The sequence below is a fragment of the Macrosteles quadrilineatus genome, unplaced genomic scaffold (assembly GCF_028750875.1).
Source record: "Macrosteles quadrilineatus isolate MER2022 unplaced genomic scaffold, UCM_ALF_1.0 Scaffold_3__2_contigs__length_128488019, whole genome shotgun sequence".
Lineage (NCBI taxonomy): Eukaryota > Metazoa > Arthropoda > Insecta > Hemiptera > Cicadellidae > Macrosteles > Macrosteles quadrilineatus.
The window spans coordinates 11,524,329-11,546,431 of NW_026542596.1; the positions used below are offsets into that span (position 1 = coordinate 11,524,329).

The window sequence follows — 22,103 nt, forward strand, 5'->3', positions numbered from 1 at the left end:
GGTAAATGAACTATGAATTGTTTTAATGAAAACGAGCTGGAAGAAATACGTGTATTTTATTCTTTTAACTTAAACTTAATTTAATCCGTAAAACTAATATCATTCTTAACTCAAATTTACTAATTACCAAAAAACTTGAAACTGAACTACTGAACTTAACTCAACTAAATTATATACACGCTTCCATACCAAAACTTTTAACTGGACAAGAAAAAACCTCTTTCCTACCTATTCTCGAGGCAGTCGTAGTATCTTTGTGTTGCCAACCTATTTCCAAGCGTACGCGGGATCATGTGCATAATAAAAGCAAGCATAAAAGTCTTGTGTTGTTTGGTTGGAATACTCGTGGGCGACAAAGTAAGTAAATGCAGCAATTGGCAGCTTTCTGTACTATAATCAGTGCAAGGAAGCCCACTTTGTCGGGTGACTGTAGGAAAAGTAAATTCTGTAGGCTCAAGATAACATTTTAAGCACAAATCCAGTTTAAGAAAGGTTCATGGTCTGAACAATGTACATGTAGACTCTTGATTGTCCAATAATACTGTTTATGATCCTTCAGCTTCTCATGATCGAACTATCACTGTATCAAAAACACATTTACATAGACTATTTTTAACTGTGACTTTATTTTTATCCATAGCGAATTCAACACTGTGAAACAGCAAATGCACAGTTTATGATAAAATGAAACGGCTATTTCTTTTTTTTTTTACTAAATGTGAGAGTTTTACTTGTGAAAAACTCGCCTCCTTTTGTATAGCAATCTAAACTTCGAATATACCAATCAAATTTGCATTGGTGCAGCTAAGCCCATCAGGCAGAAACGCAGAATCTTCTACACCGAAGTATAAAGGAAAATATATGAAGGCGCTGAACTATAAACATGTGTATTCAGTATTCTCTTCAAAATGATTGTGGTTTTGTTTTAACTATTATATATCAAGTGTAAGTTACATTGATATTTTTTTATTTGCTCAATATTTACAAAAAGCTCATTTGTTCTGCGATCACGCAAGTAGGCTATTCAAGCCTACCTAGACTATATATCTTTCAGAAAGTTAGATGAATTATTTTTACATCTAAAAGTTTTGTATTTTCATTCACTTGTAACACAAATTTTACGCTTTAGATTTAAATGCAATGTGGGTGAAATACAATTTCCTTTTAGCGAATTTCTCTATAGGGAAGTAGCTATTACCGTATGTGGTATGGTAAGACCTAGGCCCGGGAGCGATTTACTTTTACATTTTGTATACATACTATTATAAAATTGAGGTGGTGTCTGTTTGTCTGTGCGGCTGCCACGACTAAACCGATACAGCCAAAATTAAACACACCGATAGTCCACATACCTATGGAATGTCATAGGCCTATTCACTTCCCTGAGTTTCTCTCGGGCTACGCCCCTTGGATGTCCAAAGTTTTGAGGTGAGGTTTTCAAAAGTAAACATTAATTGGTCTCCATGGGTGCATAAGAAATTCACCACCTTTGTTTACCTTTGTGTTAACATTTCAATGTAAACAATCATAACTGTTGAATGATTATTTGACAATTTTAAGCAGCTGATTAAAAAAAATATATAAAATATTTCACACAATTATTTCACATCATTTTAATGTTAAGAGTAAGACAATTCAATGTAGGTCATCCTTTTTTGTATAAATTTGGTGGCTTTTTGTTTATTAATTCGTACTACTTAACAAGTGTTTGGATTAGGTGGAATAGTGCATCTTCCCATTGCGAAGCATTGGTACAGAAGCTAGTCTATGCGAGATGACTCCAGTTAATTTTGTCCGATTTTGACGAAAATTTGGTTTAAAGGTGTAAGGCGGGATAAACTTGAATTAGTTCGCGAACCAGCATGATCGGACCATTGGAACGGGGTTTTATAAGGCAAAAATTGGGTTTTCTAATTTTTTGTCCCTCAAAACACACAATTTCTCTCTGGACCTTTTTAAAGAGCTTAAAAATCAAACAAATTAGTATATCAACGTGCTATTGGTAACGGAGAAAATTAAAAGAAATTGTTTAAAATCCCCATGTTATTCTCATTGAGAATAATGTAAAATGTTGTCGTTTGCTTGTTTATGGATATACTTTGATCAAACTTGGCAAATTTATTTATTTTATTCTAAGCTATTAATATTTTACTAAAAAACCCACTTTATTAGTTTCCTTATACTGTAGCAGCAAACCGAGGTACTCAAACCTAATGTCATTTGAATAGATTAATTAAAAATCAATTCAGAAAATGGAAGTTTTGTAATGTATGTTTTTATGAAAATACAATAACAATAAAATCCAAACAAATACATACTAATTTGACGGTTACAATCAGATGATCTTTTGTTTGCAATCCGAGTGACGTCAGAATATGACGGGAATAGCACACCACGCATGTATTTTCCTTCCACCATGTATTAATATATAGATTCTTTTTCACCACACTAAAATGTTTTAGCAGGTTTACAAACGTTTATTAGAGGCCGAAAGCTACGTAATGCTGTCTATGCCAGCTGTCATCGTCATTTGGGGACCGAGCAGGTTTTTACATCCCTAGGGCCGAAAATCAGCTGCCCATCTTACTTTCTTAAAACTACATATTATTGCATATTAACACAGACAATAGAATATCATAATAATGGTCTATTATCTGTGATATTAAATACACCATCAGTATCCATAGCATTGCAATAACATTGTTGTTTTATTGTCACCGGTTCTTTCTCAATTGTTCCCATCAAGTTGTCCCTCAAATTATTTTTCTTCACATAACCTTTAAATTTGTAGTTATGATGTTAGTGTGCATTAATATTGTGTTGAATAGTGGTAATAGGGTATAGTGTGGTGAAAAATTGTGTTCGCACCACGGACCGAAATGGTTTTGCAGCTCTCGATCTATCTATCTCGACTTCGTCTCGAACTTAGAAACTATTTCGAGCCGGCAAAAAGTCATTATCGGCCCTAGGTACGAAATATTCTATCACATAGAAGACTAATGCTTTGACATGGAAATGTAAGGTCTACTTTATGTTGGTGTATTATCCAATGTCAATACTTTGTTTGATTACTACATATGAAACCTAGATGAACTTTCACACGCTAGTTGTTATAATCATAAACACTATGAAGAACTATTAGGCATTTTAAGTTTTACTAAATATCACAAGTATTAACAGACCATTTATATTCAAGCAGCGCCGGTGTAAGACATGTCTGTGTATACTAACAGCTTGATTTGGCAGGCAAAGAATCAAACAGCGTTAGGTTCGCAAAATTTTGGCGACCATCAAAGCACATCAAATGTTTTGATTTCAGTCGTGGGACTCAAAGAATCGAGATGTCAAAATGTTCAACGAACTTTGGTGTGGGACAGTAACTACTATTACATTACTAAAATCAAATTTACTTAGTTCTTCAAAATTGGAAAAGTAAGTAACAGACTCATCTTTTATGAAATATTTAACCTAATTTAATATTTTAAAACAACTGGAATATAGTCCCAAAAAATGAATTTCCAAAATGATTTTAGTTATGGCAAATAATTATCATGAGCGCAAAATATAGCTAAATGCTAAAAAATTGTTTTTGGCATATACATACTCCAAATTGTACTGTCGGCTGTCTTCTCGTATTTTGTTTGTAAATAAGTCCTACTTCCTTCCTTAAAAGACCTATCTTTATCCGTTTTATAAGACGAGCTTCAAACCACCGAGTCAAGATCTCACATTGCGGGATTTGAACCCTTGATTCCAGAACCTAAGACCCACACTCTCACCAGCCAAGGCCCTTATCGTATAAAGCAATGCCACTAGATTTTAATTACAATTCAACCTCCACATAAAAATTGCACCTTGTGGATATACATATGAATGAGTTTAGTGTGAGAAATGAACAATTATGTGGTTGAAGAATATAATTAACATTCGTGTCTATCATCAAGACTCATACTCTTACACTCGGGGCATGCATAAACTTGAACACCGTTTGAATGCACGTATTTAAATTATAATTAAATTATTTGAGCCACACTTATATATTACGAATTTTTACTTTGATGTGAGTTTCACAATTTTCAATTAATTCAAATTAACTCAATGCTACTATTAAGCCAGCTACAAATCAATCCTGTCACGCAAACAGATCTCATAATCGACTGATACACTCCAGTAGGGAAACATTGTATAGCTCTACTCTCAATCCAAATTGTCCTAAACAAGAACTTACAGCATGTGTATGTAGCGTTAAGGTGTGTATATGGCACACCTACTTATGATATTACCCTTCCTACATAAAGTTACAAAATTTAAACCACCATGCTCAGAAAATGTCTAACATTCATAACTCCATGAGTGTATTTGAGCTTTTTTCTCGTTAAATCATTGCAGTCATAACGCAGCTTATGTTATATAAAAATAATCTTGACTGCTCATTTGTATATGAGAATTTGACAAGATTCGCAACTATGAGTCCAACAAAAACACCAACTAGGTATGAATATGTGCTTACTTATCCATCAAAGTTCACTGATATTTTACAAACCTCTTTACATTCAACTGCGCAGACAATTTTCTAGAACTACTTTCAAGGGAATAAAACTAGTTTTATTTAGCCTCTAGGAAGTAAAAATCAGCTGTCGTCAACTCAGTTGTAAATTCCGACTGTAAACAATTGCATATATCAAAAGTATGTATCGATTGTAGTTAATTGTTGCCTTATTTACAGTTCCCTTACAGTTAGGGGATAAAACGAGTTTTTAGCCTCTATGAATTAAAAATCAGCTGTTGTCAACTCAGTTGTAAATTCCGGCTATAAACAATTGCATGTATCAAAAGTATGTATTGTAGTTAATTGTTGCCTTATTTACAGTTCCTTACAGTTACAGTAGCCTTGTTTTTATAGTTCGACATATCGATAGCAAAATGTACACTAACACAATCGTAATAGACGAAACGATTGAATCACTTACTAAAATTGCTTGTTTCCATTAGCAAATTAAATTTAAAACAAGGTAGAAGTAGTTTTGAGAGACTTAAATTAAAACTATTTCAGTTTTGGAAATTATTTTGTTTAAATAATGGTGCAAAATGACGAAAAATATAGTTCTTAACACGGGCAAAAGGTGTCTTTTCAACCCTTGCTCATTTTCCGTTGTGCTCGGGTCGAAAAGAGTCACTTTACGTCATAATGATGAAATTTACTATTTCGAACCTTAAAATTGTCCTCAATGATACTTTACACTATACAAATACACGTAATTTGCTTGAATTTGTAATGGTGAGTAACTCGATTAGTAAATTACAAAACGTCCACAATATTTTGCGAATTTCAATCGAATTTGTGTTTCACTACTATTCCATTCTGTGGGTTGTTTTATCGTGATTTTCCAGCTTCAACTGGCTTTGTGAGTTATTCTTTTTTTCTTGCTCACCTGTGGATAAACTCCAGGGTCCAGAATGTCGAGGAACCTGTGTTTTAGCGAATTTCCCTATAGGGAAGTAGTTATTACCGTAGGTGGCACGGTGAGACCTAGACCCCGGACCGATTTACTTTTTCATTTTGATGTCCCCAGAGGCCAAAAACACCATTCGTTAAAATTTGTATATATGTATATAGACTTATATATATATACAGGGTGTCCCGGAACTCTTTACCAATATTTTAGGGCATTGTTCCTGGGTAAGAAACATATCTAAATATCATATTTAAATTGTCCGGAAGTCCTTAGTTACTCAGATAGCCACCATTTTGTTTTTTTCACTTATAAATTTTTTTCTGAAAATTGGTTAAACATACGAAGTTGAAACTTTGCACAAACATTTATGACAACTAGACAAAGCTACAAAAAAATTATGAAGATTTTTAAAATTCATAAAACAAAATGGCGGCTGTTTAAAATTTCTTTTCTTAAATTACCGGTACTCGAAAACCATTGATTTTAAAAAAATTTTACAAGAATAACTTTTTTAAGGCAATTTTATTACAAATCGATCGACCCCTTAATATTTCAGATCGGACGAGTATTAAATGAGATATGGCAGTTTTAGTGATACGTGACCGCTTTCAGCATGCGCTGCAACTAACCTCCAGCGGTCACGTATCACTAAAACTGCCATATCTAAGTTAATACGCGTCCGATCTTAAAGATTAAGGTGTCGATCGATTTGTAATAAAATTGCCTTAAAAAAGTTGTTGTTGTAAAGTTTTTGTAAAATCAACGGTTTTCGAGTAATTTAAGATACAAAACTTTAAACAGCCGCCATTGTTTAACCATTCTTTAGAAAAAAATTAATAACTGAAAAAAAAACAAAATGGCGGCTGTGTGAGTAACTAAGGACTTCTGGACAGTTTAAATATGATATTTAGCTATGTTTCTTACCCAGGAGCAATGCCCTAAAATATTGGTAGAGAGTTCCGGGACACCCTGTATATATACGTCCGTGAACGCGATAACTTGAGTAATTTTTGTCCGGTTTTGATGAAATTTGGTTTAAAGGTGTAAAGCGGGATAAACTTGAATGAGTTCACGAACCAGCACGATCGGACCATGGGAACGGGGCTTTACGGGGGGTTTTATGGGGTAAAAATTGGTTTTTCTCACTTTTGACCCTCAAAACACAAAATTTCCCGATTTCTCTTTAGACCTTTTTAAAGAGCTTAAAAAAACAAATAATTTAGTATATAAAAGTATTTTTGTTTGATTATTAGTAACGAAGAAAATTAAAAAATTGTAAATTTAAAATTCCCATGTTATTCTTATGGAGAATAATGTCAAATCTTGTAGTTTGCTTGTTTATGGAGAATAATGTCAAATCTTGTAGTTTGCTTGTTTATGGATATATTTTGACCAAATTTGGCAAATTTATTTATTTTGTACTAAGCTATCAATATTTTACTCAAAAACACACTTTATTAGTTTCCTTGTAGCAGCAAACCTAGGTACTCATTAAACCTAATGTTATTAAAATATATTTAACTGAAAATCAATTCAGACAAATGGAAATTTGCTTAGTCGGCAGGTTTGCTGCGGCGGGGGTATTTTACTAACACGGCCACAAGAATCTCTTAAAGTTTCTCTTAAGGATTCGCCAGCACAAAAATACTAGTAAAACTCCCAATTTCTCTTCTTAGGAATCCACCAATATTCGCACTCCTACAACCTTAAACTTCTGCAAACCCTGACCGTCACGGGACCCGGGCAAGACCTTCCTTCTCCAGACAAAACACAAGCCTCTCCCAGGCGGAAGTCCCGTGGCCGATTGTCCACGGATCTCCTCAGATGGCCTCGTCGATCAGGAAGATGCTCCAGGATCAGTCAGCCTTGTCGGTTTTCCGACTCAGGATATAAGCGTGGAGGCGGCGAGGGCGGAGGCAGATCAACATGAGTCTTCAGAGTGTTGTAGCGTTGGTGGTGTTAGTGGTCTTCGGGGCGGCCGTACTGGCGGTGCCAGCGCCTGATAAGAGTCGTAAGTTTCAAATTTTAGTAGTTTCAGGTTTTGGCAGGGGTGAGTTTGATTGTATGGAAGAGTTTGTTGCATTGTAGACCAGAAAAAAAGGTTGACATAGTTATTTTCCTTCCGTCGAATAACATTGTTTTGTGCTTTATGAAATTCGAGTATTTTATTTTTAAAAGCAGATTTCAGGAGATGTCAATAGTATTTTTTTAATGCAGGTTAAGTGTTTAAGTTTGTCACATGTACCAAAGACTATCTGCGAGATTCATCGAGCACTTTAAATAGTCGATTATATGTATAAACTCACTTTTAATCGTGTTTTGAACATTATTTTTGCTACACTACAAAGATGTATTATTTATTAATTAAAAAGGACATTGGATATTACTTTTATCACAGTTAGGAACATAACAAAACTCATAGCATATTTTAATATTTACTTTGGTTGTACAGTGTCGGTTGTTTAAAATTAAAACAGTTGACAGAACAATAACAAATATTGTTTACGTCGGCAAAATCCAAATAAGATTGTAAACATTACTTTCGCATAGTAAACATTTTTTTTGCGTAGTAAACAATTTAATGATGAATTTTCGCAAGTGATAAACATGTAAAAAAACAGGTAATTTCACTGTAGTGTAGCGAAAATTGTATTTTGACAATAAACTTGATTTATTACGTTGACTTTTTAATACGCTTTTATAAAACTTCATATGCCTTCAGAAGAACCATTTCTAACCCAAAATAGCACGAAATACCATGAAAATATCATACAGTTGCTTTAGTTTTACTTTAGTTTATGCGTTAACTTTGCAATACCTTTGAAAGATTTGTAGATATACCTACTCGTATAAAATGTAACGTAGGTATAAAAGAATAGTTTAATTTTCAGTAGTGTTAGGCTATATTTTTAAATGATTGTGTAATTGGTTTTTACAAAATTAAAATTAAGTAACATATTGGAAAAATTGTCTCCCCAATTGTACTATTATGCCTAAAGCTACAAAATACACTAAAATTCTATATCTCATCTATAAGGGAATTTAATAAAGTTTTAATCCATTTTGACCATTTTGTAGGCCTACAAATACAGAATGTTTTTTGCATGTAAATAAGAAAGGTTAATAATTGACTACAACTGTATTATGATTTACTACAAGAATGTGTTTCCCAGCTGACGACAAGGCAGAGAAGTACTCGGTACGCAGCTGGTTTGGTGGCGTATCCCATCACGGCCACAGAAAGCCCGGGAAGTACTACCCAGGTTATGGCGGGTACGAGGGTGGCCGCCCCCAGGGTGGGTGGGGTGGGGCTGGCGCAGCGAGCTCAGCGTCTGCCTCCGCATCAACAGCCAGCGCGGGGGGCGGCGGCCCACATGGAGGCGGCTCTCACAGGTGAGCAGGAGTTAGTTCTTAATGACTAAGGCTACTCTAAGTATTGCATTATCTCTAGTAGAACCTTGATAGCAAGACTCTCATGGGGATTATAAAATAAGACTTGTTATCAAGGTTGTCTCCTTATCGAGGTTTGCAATAACATGTGGTTAGGGGTATAAATTCTAGGGGATCTAAAAATGACGCTTGTTATCAAGGGTGACTTGTTATTGAGGGTCTTGTTATCGAGGTTCCACTGTATTATTGTTATGGTGATTTGTAAACCCTCGACTAGCAGTCAGTATAGCAATTAACAACTAATCTAACATTTTAGCATCGTGAATGTACAGTTTGTGATAGTCTGCTGGTGACTTATTGTATAACTTTGGTGATTTTATTTTTTTAACTTTGATGAACTTTGGTGACTTGGCCAGGGGAGGGTTTTTGTTATTTTCTGGAAAGTTGCATAAACCATAAGTGCTCAAGTTTAGTAAAGTTGAAGTATGATTGTTATGTACAAAATCAATCAATAAGATGGGGACGCCACCTAGGTACATTAGAGGTTAATGGTGTTTTTATATACACTCGATTTTAAGTGATTGCGGCATATACCACAGAAAACGTACTACTATAACCCAGAATGCCAACCGCATGGTAAAAAGCATTAAGCGTTTTGAGAGAGCTTTGCCTGTCAATTCGTAGGCAGCGCCACCAGCGTTGCCATGCAATAGCATAGCAACGCTGGTGGCGCTGCCTACGAATTGACAGGCAAAGCTCTCTCAAAACGCTTAATGCTTTTTACCATGCGGTTGGCATTCTGGGTTATAGTAGTACGTTTTCTGTGCATATACTCATCTCATTTTTGTAGATACAGTGATCAAACCCGTGACTCTCCATATTGTAGTCAGAGACGCTAACCTCTAGTCGAACAACTAAGCTTAACCTAATTTACAGCATAGTAAGGTATTGTTAATATTATCAAACTAATTAATAAAATGGATTATTTTAATTTGTGGATCAACCATTCATTATTGGGTTTCATAACTAAGTGTGTTTTTGAGTTAAAACACTGGCTATTACTTGATCCATAGTAAACTTCAAAGTATAAAAAGTAAAGTTTGTAAATAATGCTTTTTAAATGTGCTCTTTAGAAAGGGGACGGTTTATAGATGGGCATATGCTAGGTGTAGTCCAGCAAAAACAGTTGACTATACATATTTGAAGGTTATACTTGGCTTTGTGTGAAGAGAACGCTATTTGGTTGAATTTGTAGTTAATCTTACAAGAGTGGTTATACTCTTCATTTTCATTTCAAACCTTAGTTTTTAGTTACATTCTTATGTTTTATCATTTTTAGTATTACGTTTATATTATGGCACCTTATTATGTATAGAGATCTCAATTTTGTTAATTTACAATCCTGGTTATTTGTCTGATCGCTGTCTTTCTTTTATTTTTTTGGTTATTTTATCATGAAGGAAGCCCCAAACAGGCTTTGCCTCGGGGACCCTACATTTTCTCCCAATAAATTGCACAAAAAAAAAATTAAATTAAAATCATCTAGGTATAATTCTTAGGTTTCTTTATTATGTTAATATTGTTGTGAATAAGCCAGTGTTTTTTTTCCTCTTAGCCAGTCTGACACGTGGGACATTTAGTTTAAAAGAATATTATATCAATTTCTTTTTATTGTGTTGTACATTGTAATTTTAATTATTGTAATACTTGTATCACTGGGAGAAAATAAATATTCTTATTCTTATTATTTTCTTATTCATTTCATTTCATTTCAATATCTTTATTCAATAATTGTACATTGTACATTGAATAGTGTCAAATTCCTAACCTAATAAATACAGTTATAAGCTAAAATTACAATTTATATAATACTAAGAAACTACCAATAAATTCAGGTTAATTGAGGAAACACCTCTTTAATGGAGTAAGGAGCCATTTCTATGAGATAATTTTTTAAATTTATTTTTAAATTTGATGTTGCCAATGGGTTTTAACTAAATAACCAATAATTTATTTTACTAAATTTGATAAACGGGCTGGGATGGCAGATATAAAGTTATTTATGGCACAGTAATGACAGAAAAAAATGTTGAATTTGATTTTACTGAACGTTTTTAAAATTTGGTTTTGATAATTCGATACCTGGGAGTTGATTGAATGTTGCTATTGCATTTATTTGATACTTGTTGCTTGGTTGGACATTGCTACTTCTGTATTTGAAGTCAATATTAAAACTAAGGATTAACCAGTCATCTCATCCATTACTTGATCGTCAACTGATAACTCATGTTTCTGTTGTTCCAGCAACTCCAACTCCCACAGCAATAGTCACTCCGCCACTCTAGGCGCTGGTCCGTTCTACGGCAGCCTCAGCAGTAGTCAGGCCGGGGCGTCAGCCAGTGCTGGGGCAGGATCAGGGTCGTACCACCGCAAACCCAAGCCTAAACCCCAACACTACAGCCATGAGTAAGTTGCTAAATATGGTCCTGGTTACCAAGCTTTGCTGTGAAGGAGATTTTTCCTCCCGCAGTATAATCAGTCTTACCAATATAAAATACCGTGACCTGGTGGTTAGGAACCCACCTTGTGTTTTGGTTCATCTTTCTAGAAAAACAAGACAGGAGCCTCTTGTTTAGGTCTTCCATTTTCGTTGATAATTGATATAAAAGGGAGTTTTAAGTAAAGTTTGCAAGTAACCATTCTCTCTTCTCCAACAAATAAGAGTATTTTTTTAAATGTAGAAGAATCGAATTTTGCTTATTTTAAACATACCAGTCGGGTTAAAACTCGTTGGTTGATCCAGTTTCCTTTGCTTATACATTCCAGTGGAGTATCTGTATCAGATTAATTTAGGAAAAAATAAATCACTTGATTACCCCTTAAAATACCGTACTACTTCAACGAAGGGGTTACGTTTGGTTCTGCCACACAGTTGCATAAACTTGGGTTTATTTTAGGCGCTTGCATTAGAATAAAACATTACAGTTAACTCTTACTAACGTTAACACATTTTAATAGCAACTTGTTTTCAGGTACTACGACTACTAGGACGGCGTTCAACGACAAAAAACCTACTCTCGTGACTTATAGTACAAGTTCATTCGCCTGATTTGTGTAGTGTGATATTTTTATTTATGTATTTATTTATTGTTATTAATTTGTTTAAATTATTTATGTAACTTATTTATAGTTTTGAAAATATTAATGTAAGGTGTTCTTGTGAGTAAATTACTTACGATTTTACTTTGAGTGATTTTTGTCTAGTGTCCTTTTCTAGTGTTAATGCAAGTCAACATCGGATAGAGCAAACAAGTTATAAAAAAAACTATTTTTCAGAAACAGGAGTACAAAATCTTTCTAAAAGTCCCTTTTGGAATAAATCTTAACGGGGGTATTTTTCTTAAAAAATTTTAAATATTAGCGAAAGTTTAAATAACTATAGAAGATTTCAACTAACCAAACATATTTTACACTACAAAAAGTACTTCTATAATACAAAACTAGATTTATAAAAAAATAATATGAATGAGTTCGTAAAAAAGTACGCTAAAATAAACTCTTATTTTAAACAATACATATTCACCGTTGTATTTGTTTTGTACACAGTAGTTTTCACAAAAAATTAATGCTGGCAAAACCTTGTCCATGTAAAGGTACGGTGTGTGCATTTCAGTATCCAAGTAATATTATAGGATAAAAAAGTTCTCATGGTTCCGGCATTTGCCTTCGTAGTAGCTGACCAATAAACCAGGCAATATATACCCAATTATAATTTTTCTTTAATATTAATTTTTACTACATTTAAGATACCAACTCTTGTATAACTAGCCACCCATTCAATCCCCAACAGTTTGCCCATCCAAACCATAGTAGCCTGATGGACATTTACATGCTAGCTAGGTACCCTGATACACCCTTCAATAAATTCGCATTTTTTCAAGACTATATGCTTCCTTAAAAATGCGAAATGCTATGGTGTCATACACCTACAGCTGGGCTTATTTTCAAACATCTTCTAGGATCGAACCGTCGACCTTCGGTTATATCAGACCGCTTGGCGTGGCCAGAACGGAAGCCTCCATGGTCATTTACGCAATGTTCACCACATTCCTCCATGGTCCGGACAAGGGCGAACAGCTGTTATGCATCACTGACATCTACAGACATCCTCAGCTCTTACATCAAGTACCATGGGTGAAGTAATGTTTTGACAAAAACATTAATTTTGTTTAGGCCTAAACCGTGAGTGAACAATTTTCTAAAAACCATTGTTATTAAATAAATCTTTCTATATCTATATAAGAAGGAACTATGTATATATGTATGTACGTTATGGACTCCGAAACCGCTGGCCAGGATGTAATGCAACTTTCAGGCATTATTAAGCATATTTCAAGGATGGTTTGTGTGAAGTTTAGTGTGGATCCGTCAAAAGGGCTCTGTCCCAGAGGGTTTTAAGTGGGCCAATGTCAGACTTTTTGAACTACAATGTTTACAAATATACAGGGTGTTGAAAATGTCTGGAACCAACATTATATCTGGTGAGTGGTTAAAGAAAAACAACTGATATTTTTTATACGGATATACTATGGTTTTACCTATCTTTTGGTGCCTTATGGAATTTTTTACCACTTATAGGGAACGTCCCGTAGAGGATGCAGTAAAAAGTTTTAATGGAAGCCTATGGTAAATGATACATCATTTTAAAGGCCAATTTTTTCTGAGTAAGGAGCCACAAGTTTCATCTCAAAAGGACCATCCTAGCAAAAATGGTGACGGTTTGAAATTTAAAAACCCACTTATAGGGAACGTCCTGTGGAGGATGCAGTAAAAAGTTTTAATGGAAGCCTATGGTAAATGATACATCATTTTAAAGGCCATTTTTTTCTGAGTAAGGAGCCACAAGTTTCATCTCAAAAGGACCACCCTAGCAAAAATGGCGACTGTTTGAAATTTAAAATTCAATTATTTTCAAAAACTTCAAACAGTCACCATTTTCACTAGGGTGGTCCTTTTGAGATGAAACTTGTGGCTCCTTACTCAGAAAAAAATGGCCTTTTAAATGATGTATCATTTACCATAGGCTTCCATTAAAACTTTTTACTGCATCCTCCACAGGACGTTCCCTATAAGTGGTAAAAAATGTCATAAGGCACCAAAAGATAGGTAAAACCATAGTATATCCGTACACAAAATATCAGTTGTATTTCTTTAACCACTCACCAGATATAATGCTGGTTCCAGACATTTTCAACACCCTACTAGCTGTTACCCCGGCAACTGTTTTGTAGGTTGTAATAATCACATGCTGTATTAGTCACGATTTGAAATAGTGCCACAATAGTTCCACAGAGTGCAGCACAGAAAACTATTTTAGTTTTGAATAAGTCCAAATATATTAAACCCCAATCACAGCACACCTGTGCACTCAACGACGTTTAAATTCTCCAATGTTAAATATGTAACGCGCCGGGTAACTGCTAGTAGAATATACAAACGAAATAATTAATTGTTCCGATAATATGTCTTACAATACCTAGGTATTTCATAGACACTATTTTAATTAATAAAAATGCTCATTAGGTATTAAATCTTTATTAAATTAGGTATAGTAAATTGTAAAAATGAAAAGTAATATTACGTATTACAATACTGACATTATTATAATCCTGGTCACTACTGGATTTACTTTTATAAGTTAAATGTATGGTATAGGCCTATGATACTCAATGTTAGTTAGAGTTATATTGCAAATGAAAATTGTAAAATATATAACAACTGTCAGTTTTACCAAGAGGATTGACATATAAAGTTTCTACTTTGTCTGCCCCTTTAAATCTTGGAACTGATGTTGATGTCGGAACTCCTCAAAGTTGAAGGCTTCCTATCATTTACTCCCGTGTCTACTGTTCTCCTGGGTCTTTTACTTCTCCGTGGAGGTGACCGCGGCCGCCGTCGATGTGGACGTCGTGGAAGTAGAGGTGGAGCTGGAGGTACCGTTCAGAGGAGTGCCAGGAGTTGGCACCACCAGTAGTTTGGTTCTGCCTTGACGCTGTATGGGGTTGGTTGGTCCAGACCTCCCCTTCACCCTCAGGCTCGACTCCACCACGATCTCATCAAAGGCTGGGATAAATGCCGCTGGAACAACCGTTATAGATCAGAGTGGGAGTTAGTCAATAGGAATGCTATTGTGGATACTGATATACAGGGTGTCCATAAAAACGTTTCAGGACTTTGGGAAATGAATCCCCATACTAAAAGGAAGAAAAAGGTTTATGGGAAGGTATGTCCGAAAATGCATATTAACCCAGATATTCGCCATTTTGTTTTTTATACAAAAATATTATTATCTGTGAATTTTTTTATTCGATGATTATGAAATTTTGTAAAAATATTAACATACACAACACCTATAATAGAAAAAATAATAAAGTTGTTCCGATTGTAAATTTCAAAATGGCGGCCGTTTGAATTTTTCTAACTTAATAACTCAAAAACGGCTAATTCTATGAAAAAATGTCAAGAATATTTTTTTTTAATTTTTAATTTCTTATCAAACGATACCAAGATCAAAATGATCAGATGAAAGATAACTGAAATATAAAATTTGTGTGTAAAAATAAGGCAAAGTTAGTCGGGGAACCCTTAATTTTTGCCTTATTATTATTATTTTGTTGCCAGACATTTCCCAAAGTCCTGAAATGTTTTTTATGGACACCCTGTATATACACAAAGGTAAGCACGGTACGTGAATTGATGTTCAAAGGTCAGCAGTGTAATCTTGTGGCCAGAGAACTTACCTGCCATGCCACTATTCTATGACTCATGTGAAGTCAGTTGTTGTCAACACCGTTACGCCAAGGACGTTGGATGGCTTAGTGGGTGACATTCGACATGTTATTGCTATAGATAAAATATTATAATCTCTTGTATATCATCCTTATAGATCAGATTATGACAATTTTACGGTTAGTTATGTTTAGCTTAGTTAAGGACTATTTTGTTTACAATTTTTTATTTAATTATAATTACCTGATAAATTTACCTAATAAAACAAGCGTAACAGAATTCCACTATATATCTGTAAACTATTGCTTTCCCCTAGATTTATAACTAAGAAGTAGATCACAAACCGTGAAATTTCCCTAAAATAAAATGAAGTGGACTAAATTGGCCGATATGACACACCAACAATCGTTATGATTACGATAGGATGAGAAGCCTACTTACTCTTTCAAATTTAATTTAACTTAATGAATAAAAATGTATCGGTCAAATATCAAATTGTTCAGATACTGCATCATCAGATCAACACCCTCCTTAAGCTTAAATACTGTACTATCTATTAAAATCAAAATCCTCTTTGCATAAAGGAGATAAAAAGGTTAATGCCATCGTTCAAAGTTGAGGCGTATTCTGCTTGGTTTTCAACACTTTGAAAAAGACCTTGTATAGATGAATATTGATACTTACATTTGGACTACATTTACTACTTGGATCTACTTACATTTACTATTCTGCTTGGTTTTCAACACTTTGGAAAAGACCTTGTATAGATGAATATTGATACTCACATTTGTTGGGGCTGGAGGTAGGAGCCTGTGGGGCGGGGGCGGTGTAAGCTACGGAGGCAACACATAACAGCAGTAGTACAGCCCACATCGCCACTCACTCTGCAAAACACACAGACAGATACTGATAACACAAGGGGTCACTGTGACCTTCGCTGATAACATGTGTATCACTGTTTGGCGAAAATAACTGTGAACACGATTCATACGAACATTTATCGCCAATCCGTTGTTTTTGGTCAAAATGGGAGTGGATTGACTATGACGAAGGTAAAAGCACAGACAAGGAAAACGTATAAGGTAGGTAACCCAATTTGACGCCGTTTTAAATTAACGTAGGCCTACATCTTACTAACATTATAAATCTGAAAATTTGTGAGTTTGTGTGTGTGTGTGTGTGTTGCTCAATCACGCATAAACTACGGGACGGATTGGGCTGAAATTTGGCATGATGATAGCTCACATTCCCGATTAACATTAAAGCATATTCTTATCTCAAAAATCCTTTCGGGCTCCGCCCCAGTGGCTCTGTAGTTCCCCATGTTAATCTTATGTTTTTCATATTTAAAAGGAATTAATGCATCTTAACAGCTGTTTCAATCAAACAAGTTGGTTCTGTTCTATGATGGGTGCAGCACTATAATTTTTTTTATTTATTTATGACAACAGCTAATTTCCAACCAAAAGGTGAGTGAGCGTAGCGAACGAACTTCAACCTGGAGGCGAGTTACCGTAGCAAACGAGCTAACCTGAAGGCAAGTGAGCGCAGCGAACGAGCTCCAACATAAAGGTGAGAGAGCGTAGCGAACGAACTTCAACCAGGACGTGAATGAGCCATGCGAATACTTATGAAGTTAAAAGGGGCAAAGCCCGCGGGTACAGCTAGTAAAAATATAAAGATTGTTTTCATCTGTTATGTAAATATTAGTTTTCATTTATCAGACGGATTTCTTTTAAAATTACGAGTCTCTTTCCTTATACTTTGGAATGGAATGTGAACATGCATAACAACATATTTATAAATTCTTTGAATCGACACTAAACACGCCGATTGTTACGGTTGATTGATTGATTTTTTTTTACAAAAACATGAACAAAAAATAATGTAACCATAAACTCTTACAAAATGTTCTATTTGATATACAATAGTTTCACAACGATAGGATTGACGCAAGATTTATCTGAATGGGAAGTCGATGTATGGATGGTAATAAATACCGTAAATATGATTTACCTACGACCGTTTTTTTAAGTAGCCATTTCAGTTCAGTTCTTAGAATTGAAAAGTTTCACTTAACAGCTGTTTACTTTCATAACAGCTTAGTTTCATTTCATAACAGCATAGTTTTGCTCCTAACAACAAGGGCAACGGACCAATGAGGTTCAAGGATTGAGAGAAAAGAAGTAAAATTGTAATGCTTCGAACGTCAACTAATCAGCTGATCAGTTGATCAGTTGACAATTTTAATTGTTGATCGGACTTGTTCCTGTTGATACTCGCGTATTCTTAACCTAAGTTCACTACCTGCAATTCATTAAATGGACGAAACAAAATAAGGTTAAATTGGTAAATGATTAATGTGCTTCTGGTTTATTTTGAAACCCTCTTAACCACTTTTTCACCCAACTCGTTGTGGACCACATATTCGATGCTGAGATCTAACTGTAAATTAACTGTTTCACTATATTGTTCAGTTGTCCAAAAAAATATGCCATATTTCCCTAATTGTACCTGATACATTATTTATGGTAAGAATGCTGCTAGCAGAACCTATTGACTGAAAAATTAAACCTATTATTTAACGAATTTTTACAAACACGTAATTACACGAAATCAGCTGATTGTACAATAAGTCGTTGCATTACTTTCAGTGACAATGACAATAAACGAAAACATAACCTCTCTAAGAAGTTAGGAGTAGTGATAGTTAGTAATTAAAAACCAGCTTGTTAGTAATTTAAAAACAACTGTCGTAGATAAAGTAGTGTACGCAACTCGCGTTAATAGTCTTTACGACACTCGTAGAAGTTTTTAAGGCACTCGCCAAGGCTCGTGCCTTAAATTTTAACTTAACGCAATCGTTGCGTAAACTACTATTTACACATGGATGGTTTGCGGGAGGTTCTTTGCTGGATATACGTTTTAGTCAGTGTGATACGGTGAAGAAGGGTGACATTTTCTTTGGTTTCACGAAGCACTCGTCTCGGTGGAAAACTGTTTTATGTGTCTGACTGTTGTAAATGGTTTTTAGTCCTAGACTAAACTCGAAAAGAATGTTGCCCAAAATATTTTCATAGTAAACAAAACCTCACAAATAATCAAGAAATATTGTATAGTATGTGTGATTTAAGGGAAAAACTCAAATTACTCTTTGAAGTGAACTATGAATGACTGTGGTAGCGGTATATAACGTGGGTAGTCGTCTAACCGGTCCCTAAACTGGGAAGCAGTGTCCTAGTTGGCAATGTGTGTGAACAGCCTTGACTATTTGTGATAAACCGAATTACTTTCAACTACTTCGGATAGTGCAAGTCGTATTCCGAAGTACCAGACAGACTAATACTGTACGTAAATAATGCAATGTAGGTAGTTACTACTGTATGCATGTCATGAAAGTACAAATATTCATCAGGCTTAAACGGACGAGACAGACAGTAAATGTGTGTTGACAACCAAGATATTCAGATACAGATATTGACAAGAGCTACAGACATTTCAAGGATACTTGACGTTGCTCATGAACAAGTAACCAACGGTGCCTAACAATGTTACTAAGTGTTCCATGTTTAGTTGTGCGTACTTACTAGGATTGTAAAACAGTTTATACTTGAGATATTAATGTTATGTTGTGTTTTTGAGAGTTTCAAGTCCGGTTACGTTAATTGCGCTGCTGACAGCTAAATTTATCCACTTTTTCGTTCGCTAAATGTAACCGTGGGCACTATAAGCTTGGTAAAACTTTACTAGGGGGAAAAGTTCATAAATAAATCATTATTAGTGTAAAATACCCTAGCCTCAGCGAACGTACAAAGAGAATTTTTTTGCTTGGTTGGATTTTTACTTAAAAAATTTAACCCGTGGGGAAATTTGACAAAAGTAATGAAATACAGTAGACCTAACAAAAAATGCTCAGGAACATTATGGTTTTTAATAATTTGACTCAGTGATGTACGAGTACTTAGTGTACGTATTTTAAGCTGAGCATGAATAAAGGATGAGTTTAGGAATGTGGAATGAAGTGGACTATCAGTCTAGCCTAGCTTTCATACTGTCCAATATCATCAGAGTTTACTGTCCAAAAGATTGAAATTTAGACAACATCGTTTTTTTAAAGCTGATAATTCAAGGACTGCTAGGCCATTAATCCAGTTTTTAATAATCACAAAGCTACAGACTTTTTTTCTGATCAAAACAGCGTCCTTCCGATTGTTGGGATCCCTACATTTACCAGAAAATAACCTATGTTACAATTATTATTAGAATTGCTATTGGATAAAACTATCGTTATGCTGTTTAACTATTTAAACAACAAAGGGGAATGGTAAATATATGCTTTCAACAAAGGGTAAATTTGTTTAAGGAACAAGTTTTACATAATCTGTACTCTACGTCATTACACGCCAAATGTACTGTCATTTTAGATTTTACGAGAAAACAAGAATTCAAAAAAGGAAATACCGGAATTAGAACAAACAACAGAGACAGAAGCAGACTTACCTTATCGACAGAGGCTAGCGTTAGGACTGAAGTCTCATTCACTTTCCTCAGTGAAAGCGGTCGCGTCATCGTCCAGCGTCCAGTGGCTCGTCATGATTGCCTTTTTCGGAAAAACTGTTGCAAGAAAAGTGGACTTGTAAACAAACTACTTCCGATTCTGTTGCTGTAAAAGTACGCAGCTGCATATCAGAAAATGAGTGGTCTGTGTTTATGTATGTTTTAACATTCTTTACAGATGATTTCATAGTTACAAAATATATTATTAAAACCTACAGAACAGAGTTTAGAAGCAACTAATTGTGGACAATGGGAAAAGTAGATTTAAATATCTTTGGAAGAACTAGTTCAATCGGCGCTAAACAAAAAGAGGCGAACCTGTTAAAATCTCAACTTCTTGACCTAATATGCTACAGTAGAACAAAACCGTAATATACTACACAAAAATGTGCTCAACTAGCATTTTGAGCTCATTTCAAGTAGTATTAGTGACAGCCAATCATTTTACGTTCCTGATTGTAATGTAAGAACAGCAGGCCAACATGACCCATAAACGAGCATCTCTGAGTACCAATTAACTCATTATTAACTTGCAACTCATAAAAAATATATATGCACATTTTATAAACAATGAGAGTATAATAGGACGATTGTATTCTCAACACACGTATGAAATAAATCTTCCATATGATAAAGAAGTAGTTCTTATTTGAGCACGTAAAGAGAAAAGGAAAAATATGGATAGACTGGCTAATTCACGATTCCTAGGTTGGGATAACTACAGAAAGGTTTTTCGGAAGTTTTGGCATCCAATATTCAAGTTTGGATGCCATGTGATTTTTGCTATTCATCAGGAAGTGTTGTAAGTCCTAATTTGTTTATATGTTAGCGAACATTAAATGTCATACACATACTTATATTAAAATACGCAACCCCAACGTAATGATATAATAATGCTAATGAGAGAGATACAGATAAAATAAATATTGAAATAGTATCAAATTACAAGAAAAATAAAATCATGCAACGGTAGATTCCAATTAATTGGTGGAATTCTCTCTTCAACAATCACAGGATTTGTACAGGATCGTAACGTGAAGGTTTAGACCGAACATAAAACAGTTTACGCTCATATCTCCTTCCGTGATAAGTTGATAGGTTGAAATCACTCGCATGGTGCGCGTAGTTATGCATTCATTTTGCAGTTTATCATTACGATAGGACATGACTATAGGATATCATTGTTTACCTACGACCGCGTTTTAAAGTAGCCATTTCAGTTCAGTTCTTAGGATTGAAAAGTTTCACTTAACAGCTGTTTACTTTCATATCAGCATAGTTTCATTTCATATCAGCATAGTTTTTCTCATATCAACACGGGTAACGGACCAATGAGGTTCAAGGATTGAGAGAAAAAAGTACAAATAATTGTAATACTTCGAACGTCAACTAATCAGCTGATCGGATGATCAGTTGACAATTTTAATTGTTGATCTTACTTGTTCCTGTTGATACTCGCGTATTCTTAACCTAAGTTGGTGGAAGTTAAATGATGGTTGATTTTAAAATATCAGTTAGTGAAAGTGATGTTGACGAGATAGAAATGAGAGCACAAACTGTTTGTGCTAATCTTTTGCCACCAAAATCAAAACAAAGGTATGAAATTACATACCAGCAATTCATTAAATGGACGAAACAAAATAAGGTTAAATTGATAAATGAAAATGTGCTTCTGGTTTATTTTGAAAACATCTTAACCACTTTTTCACCCAACTCGTTGTGGACCACATATTCGATGCCGAGATCTAACTGTAAATTAACTGTTTCACTATATTATTCAGTTGTCCAAAAATATATGCAATATTTCCCTAATTGTACCTGATACAGTATTTATGGTAAGAATGCTGCTAGCAGAACCTATTGCCTGAAAAAGTGACGTATTATTTAACAAAGTTTTACAAACACGTAATT

General features: G+C 34.7%; 1 protein-coding gene and 1 long non-coding RNA gene across 2 annotated transcripts; one reads left to right on the forward strand and one right to left on the reverse strand.

Moving 5' to 3' along the window:
• The first annotated feature begins 8,759 nt into the window (after positions 1-8,759).
• LOC128988580 (uncharacterized) lies at positions 8,760-12,032 on the forward strand. The gene is made up of 3 exons (XR_008490406.1): positions 8,760-8,849; positions 11,151-11,312; positions 11,879-12,032. It is a non-coding gene; the product is annotated as an uncharacterized LOC128988580 (long non-coding RNA).
• A 2,399-nt stretch (positions 12,033-14,431) lies between these two features.
• LOC128991118 (uncharacterized) lies at positions 14,432-20,200 on the reverse strand. Its single transcript, XM_054413863.1, has 3 exons — positions 20,136-20,200; positions 16,421-16,519; positions 14,432-14,984 (listed from the first exon to the last, which is right to left on the reverse strand). Exons 2-3 carry the CDS (start codon positions 16,506-16,508, stop codon positions 14,770-14,772), a joined length of 303 nt encoding a protein of 100 aa, XP_054269838.1. The 5' UTR covers positions 16,509-16,519; positions 20,136-20,200; the 3' UTR covers positions 14,432-14,769.
• Positions 20,201-22,103: the final 1,903 nt, after the last annotated feature.

Coding starts and splice junctions, on each gene's coding strand:
- LOC128991118 (XM_054413863.1), bottom strand. CDS start 16,508: ATGTGGGCTGTACTACTGCTGTTATGTGTTGCCTCCGTAGCTTACACC. Junction 14,985..16,420: donor TACCTCCAGCCCCAACAAAT/GTGAGTATCAAT, acceptor CGGTTGTTCCAG/CGGCATTTATCCCAGCCTTT.